An 11,787-nucleotide genomic window follows, 5' to 3' on the forward strand; every position below is an offset into this window, starting at 1 on the left:
TTCAGCTTTTTCATTCATTCAAACCGTTTGATGAAGGTAAGTTTTGTAATATTGCGTGTTGGTTTCCAACATCCTTAAATCGGTGATGCCAGTAAATCTTTAATACAAAAAGATCGGTAACGTCTGCAATAAAAACAGCAGTACCCACTCAAATGACAGCTGGGGGATGGATACTCTTAGTATCTGCTCCATCGCGTGCCTCTCGCAGCCTTATCAGTTTACATGAGTGCCAATTGGTATCTAAGCTCAGCCAGAGACAAAAAGTTTCGGACTGCAGTTAGCGTGACGAAATGTTTTTAAATATATATTCTACAATAAGATTATTCGATTGCATACTACTGAAAGTTCCGCCTTATATGTCTTTTCCCATTGCACTATTCCTTTACTGATATTCGATAATATGACGCTCATCTGACATAGTTCTTAAAGTGTGTAGATGGGTATAATCTTTTCCACGCTGTTCAGATGGGAATGCGCGAATATATATAAGAATTGCTAATATTGGTTTGCAATGCGATGAAATCCCATCTTGGCATTTCTGCCTCTTGCAATTGCTGCGTATACTTGTCGGGGAAGTTCTGTGGCGTGGTTATCAAATGAAAAAAAAAACATGGGAGTATTTTTTCTACTTCTCTACTACTATCAAACCATGACATTTTGTGAAAACTTTTTTCCATGTAACCTTTTTTTTAAAACATCCCCAACAACCACAATTAATTCTGTTATTAAACTTCCAAAACAAACACATAAAATCATCAACAGATGCATATCACCAAGTAGATATTGCTGAATTGATCTTTATTTTACCATTTTTCATGTAATTCTTTTTGGTAAACCTGTTATCTATCGTAAATACAGCACATTTGACAATGTTGTAGTGTGACTTTTTTGGCCTCACATATTTGATATTTGTAGTTAGAGCTCTTGGGGCTCTGTCAAACAAAGTTACATACAAAATATTGGTTGTAAATTGCAAAACATGATCATGTTGTTGGAATAACTTGGCATTTTACCACACGTATATCATTCATTGTTGAGAATATTAATAAAATCATAAAATTTAAAAATCCGTTTTCGTGAAATTTTTGTTGAAGCTGAATTCCAGGAACAACAGGCAAGAGAAGCACGGTCGCCTCTTTTAGTTTATGACAGGGTTTCTTAAAAGGGGACCCCGTCCTCCTTGGAGGCCGCTGATCGGTTATCTGGGAGCACGAACAAACAGATGGAAACGCGAATATATAATAACAATGTATTTTTATAGAAGAGAAGAAGCAAAAGTGTTGAGAGTCTTTGGTAGTTTGAAAAGCATTGGCATGGAGCATAGGAATGAACTACATTCTTTCCCAGGGATATACTATAAAATGTAGCAATTTTCTCATTCTTGTACTCGTGATATCATTATCTTTCACTGCGTCGACGTTATCATCACGCTGCATAACAATTCTCGCTAACAAATAATTGACTGTTCTCCACCGGCTGTATATCCACTTGAACCACTGGCGACTGCATTAGCAGGCTTGTATTGTTAATTGCTACAAAAACGGGTATTTTGAAATAGTACCCTTTATTTTACGCGTATGTTTCGACAGTATTTCCATATACTGTATGGGTCGGGACCCAAAGCTGGGCTCAACAAATACCTAAAAGGTATTAATTTTATTTCCTAGTAAATTTGGTGCTTGCGTAGTTTGTGCACCAAGATTGCGCACAACCTGAACATTGTATTGTAACAGGTTATGGTTCAGGTTGTGCGTCATTATAATGCACAGGTTTGACGAAAAACACTAATACAAATATCTCAATAAATACCTAAAAGTTATTGATTTCATTTCCTAGTAAATTTGGTGCTTGCGTAGTTTGTGCACAAAGATTGCGCACAACCTGAACATAGTACTGTAACAGGTTATGCTTCAGGTTGTGCGTCATTATAATGCACAGGTTTGACGAAAAACACTAATACAAATATCGAGCCGTAAAAAAATTGCTCAAGGCTGCAAACTCCACACCCATGTAGAAATGATGGGCAATAACCCCAAGATGAATAATCACAAATAAAAAAAACTTTATGTCTGAAATCAAACTTGGGCCAAAAAGGTCCCCTTATCTGCCGGACTATCAGGGTCGTTTGCACGCTTTTTGTATAGTTTCAATTTGATGCAAAACACACATATGGTGGTGGTGGCGATATTTCATCTACAATATCATCTATCTATCTAATAAGCCCTAAAACACAGTTGTGTAGCATGTACACTCACCATTATAAGACTATGACTACTGAAGCTGAGCACATATACAAATCAAAGACAATGGCAGCAATGTGCCAGTAGTTGGTAATGTCCCACCTTCCGATGTCAATAAATCGAGGTTCGGTTCAGATAAGAGCGAACATTAGCGGCGAGATTTTCATACACCAAGAAATAGTCAGATGACTGGCTAGAACGATTTACGGCGAAATTCTAGTCAATTTCAGTATACAGTATTTAAAATATTACCCGTGGATTTTTCAACCGATACAAACGTCATTCAAAAATTACGTCACAGAGACGTAATAAGACCCTCCAAACTATACTAACTGTCTTCCAAGACGCGCAGACGATCACCAGAAATCGAGCAAGCTGTTTTTCATTACCCGTGGATTTTCCAACCGATACAAACGTCATTCAAAAATTACGTCACAGAGACGTAATAAGACCCTCCAAACTATACTAACTGTCTTCCAAGACGCGCAGACGATCACCAGTAATCGAGCAAGCTGTTTTTCTCGTAACGATCTCGATATGAGAGAGATCGCTGGCGTTAGTGGTTCGTTATCGATGACGAATATGCCATTTTGCTATATTTTGGCAAGCTCTTTGACGTGATTGTGAGGTCGTGGTGACGTAATCTTTGGATGACGGAGCCAGGTGAGGGTTATGCAAAAATGCAGTGGCGGCGCGTGGTCATTTTGACAACCGGGGCAAGCTACTGCGGGACCAAGTCATCCCCATCTACGGGGACAGGACTCATGACTGCCGCGCCGTCATAAGTTTGACCTATCAATTTTGACTTCGCGTTGTAAGGCTGTAACACTTCTTTCAGTACAGCCGATATCCCGCAAGCCGTGCGATCAACGATTGGTACAAAGCTGTGAATTCTCTCGGTAGGTTTACCATCTTTCACAAACCGAAAAATCACAGCCAGTTGGGAAACGCACGTGATGTCAGTTGTCTCGTCAGACTGAATCGAAAGGAACTGGCAATTCTCAATTTCCAGAGCCAAATGTTGTAAATAAATTGTATACATTGAGTCGAGCAAATCATTTTGGATATCCTTAGATGTCCCTTTCGAAACAGTTGCGGCATCAAGATGATCTCTCAATACTGTATCTGGGGATGCGGTGTATTCCACCATATCCAAAAATATCCCTCTATTAGAAGAGCCAGCCCGTTCATCGTGCCCACGGAGGGACAGCTCGTGACAACCAATGAACTTCAAAACATCTATCAATCGACCGAGAACATGGCGGTTTTTCTCGACGTTTTGGTTGTGCCGACGAATAGAAACCGCGCATCCTTCATCCAACTGTGCTGCAATATTAACATTTCCGAATGTTCGGTATTTTACTGCATTGTCCAGATGCTCCATAGAAGATTGATGATCCCTGGCACGCTCCCTGTTTAAGATCTCTAAAACCAAATTTACACCAACGTGAGTCACGGGCGGTAGCAAAAGGTAGGCAATAAAAACAAAAAGTGCATTTTTGTCCTCGCTGTAACACAACCATTCGTGTTTTTTATACCAAGTTTCTGCGCAGAATGTACGCCGACGCTTTCCTCCGTCATGGGATTGTTCCAGTGAACAATTTTTTGATTGATAAGGCCCAAGACGTTGTACCTCTAATTTTTGTTCCAGCGGCAGCTGCGAAAACGGAGTGCGAAGTAGTGCATCAACCTTTTTCATTATGAGGTCTAAGGCTAAGAAATGCAAAGCCGGAAAGAAGTGAGGAGCTCAAAAGGAATGTGGAAAATCGAAAGCAAATGGACTAAAGGTCTCTAACTGATTCAAATAGCGAAACAAGCGACAAAAACGAAGGCGAGGAAACTATCAACTCTTCAAGCAACCAACGAACGAGAAGGAATGCGTAAATATGGGGACGGACTAAAAGTAGGCACTTGCAAATTAGGCACTTTTTTAGTCACTTATTTAGGCACTTTGGAAAAAAAGTAAAAAGGGCGTAATACCTTTTAAAAACATAATTAATTAGTTAAAAATGGTCAAATTAAATGTTGAAAACGCAAATTGCAACGGGCAAACTCAATAACAATATTTAAAACGCAGTATTAAAGGCAGTCGCACGCGCTTGGTCACCACATATGCTAGGCACATATTTAGGCACTTCGAAAAGTAAAGAAAAAGGCAATTATCACTAATAAAAGACAGAGACATAAACATATTACCCACACTGATTAGCCTGGGTAAATATCCAATAGATGCACTTGAGTCTAGTACTGGAATTTAGAAATAATAAATTGTTACCGGTCGGCACTTATTTAGGCACTTCGGAAAAAAGGTGAAATGGACGTAGTAACTCCTAAAAAGGTAATGAATTAGTTCAAAATATATAAATTAAATGTTGAACGCGAAAATTGCAACAGTTAAATCCAATAACGATTTTTAAAACGTAGTATTAAAGGGAGACGCACGCGCTCTGTCACCTCGTATGCTAGGCACATATCTGGGCACTTCGAAAAATAAAGAAAATGGCAATTATCACTGATAAAAGACAGAGAAATATAAATATTACCCACACTGATTAGCCTGGGCAAATATCCAATAGATGCACTTGAGTCTAGTACTGGAATTTAGAAATAATAAATTGTTACCGGTAGGCACTTTTTTAGGCACTTCGAAAAAAAGGTGGAATGGACGAAGTGCCTAAATAAGTGCCTAAAAAAGTGCCTAATTTGCAAGTGCCTACTTTTAGTCCGTCCCGTGAATATGTCAACACGTTGTTGTAAGAAACGTCGGCATTGTGTCGTCATAATTTCGGGGCTAGCCCCGATCGGCCCCGATGATTTAGTGAAAGAAACAGAAAACAAACGCGGCAGGTGGAAGATAAAAGAGAGAATACGATATACAATGAGCAACCGGGGCAAAATCGGCGTCGCCCCGTCGACGTTCGGCGAAGGCTTTGCGAGCGAAAAATGAACCATGTCGGGAGAATATGGCTAGTGTAGACAGTTCTGTGCAACCGATATTGAGGTATTTTTCGAATATTTTTTATTATACCGAAAAAACAACCGGGGCATTGCCCCGGTTGGCCGTATTGACGCGCCGCCACTGCAAAAATGGTTGTACCACGTCAAACAGAAGTACTTACGTCGTTTAGTGAGCATGCGCTTGCAATTGAATTCTTCTACCATGGCTCAGTGGTTTGCGCATCGTGCAACGCGTCAGAAATACGCTTGCTTCGGACCAGTGTGTGTGAGAGGATTGCTGAACTCGGTTACGGCTTCCTCCTCCATTAAATTCATGCATCTGAAAACAGTAATTGGCCAACTAGACCCACACTCGGCATGGACTGGTAACCGGACGAGAAGGCCGTGGTACGCCATATGATCAAGCCGCCTTGTGCACTTTTTCTCAACCGGGATAGATAGGAAAATCCTGCTCGAGTCATATCACAGAAAACATAGAATCAGTGGCACGATTGGACATAATAAACAAACTGTTTAATTTACTGCCAAGCTCCTATAAGTTTCAAGATTTTTTTAATGTTTAGGCATGACGGAATTCGTAGGCGATATCTTCAAAAACAAACACACTATTTCCGGAAGAATGAGGTAGGCTATAAGTATAAGGTATAAATAGAGAATATATTGTTTTTACTTTTTTGTTTTTAGCAAACTCAGAATTCTATTTCAAATTTAGGCTATATATAAATATACATATATATTTATATCTACCTAACAAAGGTTCATCAATTTTTTTTGTGTGTTAATTCCGGATGCAAGCTTGAAAGCATCATAATAATGACTAATGCTGCAGAAAAACTGCAACTGTCGGTTCCATACCAATAGCATATAGGTAGGACAAGGCGAACAAGTTAGATTACCTTATTGTGCTTCCAAAATGCGTAATTAATACACAATAATTTTGCTGACTTTATTCTGAACATTTTTGATGGAAATTCCAATATACTGTAGAAGATAATAAAAAGCTTGCAATAGAGTCGTAGATTTGGTAAAAAAGGGGAAATTTAAGATATGAATTTTATTTTTATATGGCTGGTTACAGGATAGCGTATTCGGTAAGATCGTCTTACGCTCAAGTAATTAGAGGTAATGGCGTTATGAGACACTGTGCGTATTATATTATGAGGCTCAAACACTTATTCCTTCTATAAAAAACAACAACTTACAGTGCAGTTCATATTTGTATTGATCATTTACTGCAGTCAGAGGGAAATTTGTCAAAACATGCAACCATTTTTTTTTTTAATTTATGATTAGTAACCCAGCGATCCGTGTATTATTTGCTGCGTTGCAAATATTGCTTCCGAAATATGATCCGTGCATGCAGATCCCCGTTCAAGCGTGTCTAGACCTTATACATGACCCATACCTAACAAAAGAACAACTACTGTACTGTAGTAACTGTACTAGCCCAAGTTTTCGGTCACGCGTACCGAGATCATCAATTTCGTTTTTTGCCGCGATCCGCAGCATTTAGTATTGAAATTGTATGTCAAGTGAGAACAGGATAAATCTAGTAAACATGAATTCCTCGGATGCGCAAGACACTACAGGGTACTACTTATGGATAGATTCGAGGAAATTCTGCCAGAATCAATGGAAGAGTGTACTAAACTGGATCGGAGAAGACGAAATAACTATTTATCTTTGGAGTGAGTTTCATTAAATTATGCATATGTTAGCAACATAACTATAGATGGAGAAGCAGAAGGATTGATATAACAGAATTTTTCCGTCCCACTGTAGTTGGGAGTGAAAATGAGCTTGTCTCTGCATGAAGTACGCGTATTGAATATGTGTACGTATATTTTCCATAATTTGTTGCGATCAATTGAAGATATTTGGAGACCAGCACATGTTTTCTGTGTTTCTGGTTGATGTCAAAATCTACAAAATAGACCAAAAATCAGACGAAAGCTGATAAATTGCAACTAGTTTGATAGATAAGATGCTTCGCTGGTATTGTATGCCAATTTAAAATAGTTTGTTTTATAATTTGTGAAATTTAGTAGAGTTATTATTTGAATATTTATCAATACGCCTCCTTGCTTAGGGGCTATTAAATAAGTTTTGTTTTAAAAGCAACAAATAGCAAGCATAATTTTATTATTAGCTCTTAAGTTTACCAAGTACCTCTTAAGTTTACCAAGTTACTCTTAAGCAACAAATAGCAAGCATAATTTTATTATCTACCTCTTAAAGAATACACTCTGGAGATCAAAGGTCATATAAAAGTGTTACGATTGATTGAAATAGCATAATTGTGGGTAAAATATCGGGTCCAGGGGTCATTTGAGAAATTGTTTAACAACATGATTAATCTTGAATATTTTGTCTTTCAGTTCCAGTTTTCCTTACTTCAGTACCTTATTGGATCTGTAATTTACCACTTCTTGCTATGGATATGACTGGAAAACCTTCATTTCTTTATCAGTATAAAATTCAAGAAGGTCAACATAAGGTATACCTATCAATAATATCACACTGCTGAAAACAAGCATAATCATGGCAAACTTTTCTGTCTGCCGAAACGGAAAGATTTATGTCAAGTTTTTCCGGCCAAACTATCACGCATCAATTTTTGTCAACAACACCTGGCATACTTGAGCAAATTACGTCATGAATATCCGCCGGATTTTAATGTTTGGTTCAAGTTTAAAAGCTCATTCAGTCTTAGTCATAACGCATCCCGGTGGTCAAAAAATCCACCATTTTCGAAATCAGACGGTGGCGTTGATTTTTCCCATTATGTGGCGATATCTAATTTTAGACCAATACCGGATACCACTATCGATAATATTTATTCTCATTTATATGGAGATACTATAGTGTTAATTAGTCGTAAGTCACAACATTGGCCGATATTTTCAAATTTCAATACTGAATTTGGTACCAATATACCGGTGCATTTATAAAGTATATATATATGTGTAGAACGAGCATGTATATGTAGAATGTTTCTAGGAGGTCTTGAATTGATTGCGGATATAACGAAAAGATGATATTTTCACAGAAATTAAAAGTCATCTCATATTTCATTTATTCTAGTTTTCCTATTTCATTTGCAGATCAGCTGGAGTCAACTAAAGATAATTTTCCCAGTTGTGCTGTTGAATCAACTGATAACAATTATACCTCTTTATGGATTTTACTTGATTTGCTTATGGAAAGGTTCGATTTCATATCAACCTGGATTACCTACATTATTTTGTGCCATTATGGAATTTTCATCTTTTGTCGCTGTAGAAGAAATATTATTTTATTACGTACACAGGTGAGTCTTTTTTGCATTGCACTTTGTTTTTGATCTCACAAAATGTAAACTAATTTAGCAAGTATTACAAATTACCATTGGTAAATAGGCAGTTATATTTCTTTGCTTATTTAATACCTGATTTTATGAGGCCTTTACTTACGAATTTCAGAGAGTATGCGTGGGCTGTAGAATCTATCTTTATAGTTCGTCCAGCCCCAACGCCATTGGTGGGGTCGGCTCTAGGGAAATCGGAATTGATAAAATTCCCTCCGACCCCTTAAATATTCTAAGGTTATTTCGTTTGACTTCTGGCTACTGGTGAAACTATGTCTATTCTCTTTTTCCATATAGATTTTTACACGTTCCCGAAGTTTACAAACGGATACATAAAATGCACCATCAATGGAAAGCGCCTTGTAGTATGTCAACATTTTACTGCCATCCAGTGGAACATATTGTAAGAATGAATTGCCACTACAGAATTTTATTTAACCTTGGTATACCTTTCGAGACTAAACAAGAAAATAATGCTTGAATATAGGGACACAAAAGTCGGGCATCGACACCGGTAAGATCTCAGTTGAGCACCGAGTTTATTGAAAAGATCGGGCGACAATCGCGACGGAGTCGGACATGCGTGGCGGAATAAGACGTTCCGATATTTCACAAACAAAAGCGTTGGAATGAATTAAAATAAAACAGCAAAATTTTGAGTGAAATATCGGTTCTTACAGCATTCAGTAGCGAATTTGAAAAAATGAAAGCACAAAAGCCTCCTAGTGGCTTCAACGATTTTCAATTACTGAAAATTTGAGTTCATTAATTTCAGAGAAAATATATTTTTGCCAATTGCAACATTCCCCCCTAATGACCTAATACAAATTACAGTCGTACATTCAAAATGCATTATTGTTTTAAGATTTCGACGGTGATTCCAGGCTTGATTGGACCCATTATATTTGGAAGCCACATATTAGTTGCATACATCTGGTTCACAGTTTCTGTTCTCAACGCAGTGAACGCTCACAGCGGATATCACTTACCTGTGTTCCAGTCAAGCGAAGCTCACGATTATCATCATTTAAAGTAAGTAAGGATTCTGGTATGGATATTTTGGAAACGTGGTACAGTAATACTGAAAATAGCCATGTCCTCGATTCTCATACTATCCACGTTCACGTTTTTCTCGTTATATGTATATTGATGCAAAATTTTCTCATACTTAATCTCAAAAAGTATTTATTTTGACAAAAAGTTGTAAATAATTGAAAATGAAATATCTTTAATCTTTTAAGCACCAGTGTGATCTATATTCATACCTCTTTAGCCCGAATCCGAAGCATAATATTTAGTGTATCTGATGTTCCATTCAACAATTTCGATCATTTTGTTACCATATATATATGGTTTATGTTTTGTATAGGTTCAACGAAATGTTTGGAGTGTTAGGAATATTGGATCGTCTACATAACACTGACACCAAGTTTCGGTTATCCATACAATGCAAAAGAAATCAGACATTTTTTAGCTTCACGCCCATTAGAAAACTAATCCCGGACTTTGACTGCAAGAAGCCAAAAACAGAAAAGCAAGAATAATCAACTCTCAATGCTGTTGCGGTGCAAAATTTTCGTAGTTAGTGTTGCTAGTGAGCTAGTCAATGGTCAGTCCGTAATAGCATCACAAGTGTAATAAGAGAACAGTGCTCTATTACATTGGCAAGAGGGTCAAATGACTAACAAATAGTAAATTACGAAAAAGGGGACAATTCGGGGTGGCCACTGAAATTTGAAATCATTAGTTGCGGAGAAAAGCGGTTTTTCACCTCAAGAACAATCAACCCACATAAACAACAACAGCAATTTTAACAAAGCGATGCATGGGTGTACTTCGTGTCCGATGTCAACAAACAAATGTTAGTGATGGAGCATTCTATAAAAACAAAAAACATTACAATAGTAGATGAACATAAAAAATTACTATGAACAAATGGAACTACCAACTGTTTCCGAAGGCCTTCCACGTGTTACGTGTTTTACATATTAGGCTCAGGTACGTGAATCAACTGGTCGTACCTCTATTTTGTGGTTAAACCTCAGGCTCCAAATTTTCAACCTGTTATGCCTACTTGCCAAAGCGTTTTAGAATCATTCAATTCGATCACCGTATTGCTGATATATATACAAGATCAGGTAGTCGTTCATCTTCATTTTGGTGCAAATTAGCTGACAAAATTCACATTTTAGCCTACAGACTACAGCTAATAATTACCACCCTATAACAGTCTTCATGATTTTCATTCAGGTTAGTTTATTAGCATACTTTCAATGAAAGTGTGTAAGTAATTGCACAATGTTGCACCATGAGCCCCATGTTATTTATGTTGTACGATGTACAGTAGGCGCTCCGGGAGTATTCGTACCAAGATGACGCACAACCTGAACAACCCGTACCTAGTACACATACTATGTTCAGGTCGTGCGCCATCTTGGTACGAATACTTCGGGAGCACCCAATAGTATTCAATGGTTAAATCAGTTATATTATTCAATTCAAAGTAGACCATCGCACATAGATATTTTATATTTTTGTCTTTTAGAGAATTTATGCATTGTGTTATGAACACGTTTCAAGCAGAAAATTTTTGACGCGATTTAATGAGTTGTTGGAAATGAGGTTTTGTATTTGGGCTCTGAACAGGAAGAAGCGAAAAGACACCTTGAATTTCATTGGCACGGTTAGACATAATAATAAACAGGCGCTAATTTACTGCCAACGCCGCTATAAGATTTAAAAAAATTTAATGTTTATGCGTGACGGCATTCGTATATCTTCGAAAACAAACACGCTATTTCCGGAATAATTTATGCATCATCGATATGACGGATTAATGAGTACACAACGAAGTAAAGTATTAGATATAAATAGAAAGAATATATATTGTTTTTCCTTTAATATTTTTTGTAATAGCATTTTCTGAATTCTATTTCAAACTTGGGCTATATATATACATGCCTAAAAAAGTGTTCATCTCCTTTTTCTTTGATTATACCCGATAATATGATTTAGACTGAGTTTATGAAATATGTACCTGTAAGTTTGAAAGCATCATAAAAATGACTACTACCTCAGAAGAACTGCAAACGTCGGTTCCATACAAGTAGCGTTTTAGTGAGGCCAGGCGGACAAGTTTCATTGTCTGTGAGTTGTGATTGCCGTATTGTGTTTCCAAAAAGTGTAACCTAATGCATAATATTTTTGCATAACTTTGTTCTGAAAATTATTTGAAGGAGATTT

General features: G+C 37.3%; 1 protein-coding gene across 1 annotated transcript; it reads left to right on the forward strand.

Annotated features, from left to right (window-relative positions):
* The first annotated feature begins 5,690 nt into the window (after positions 1 to 5,690).
* Positions 5,691 to 11,060, forward strand: LOC120341505 (fatty acid hydroxylase domain-containing protein 2-like). Its single transcript, XM_078120223.1, has 6 exons — positions 5,691 to 6,886; positions 7,577 to 7,695; positions 8,303 to 8,508; positions 8,842 to 8,947; positions 9,410 to 9,576; positions 9,914 to 11,060. Exons 1-6 carry the CDS (start codon positions 6,724 to 6,726, stop codon positions 10,086 to 10,088), a joined length of 936 nt encoding a protein of 311 aa, XP_077976349.1. The 5' UTR covers positions 5,691 to 6,723; the 3' UTR covers positions 10,089 to 11,060.
* The last annotated feature ends 727 nt before the right edge of the window (positions 11,061 to 11,787 follow it).

The sequence above is a fragment of the Styela clava genome, chromosome 14, assembly GCF_964204865.1.
Source record: "Styela clava chromosome 14, kaStyClav1.hap1.2, whole genome shotgun sequence".
Taxonomy (NCBI): domain Eukaryota; kingdom Metazoa; phylum Chordata; class Ascidiacea; order Stolidobranchia; family Styelidae; genus Styela; species Styela clava.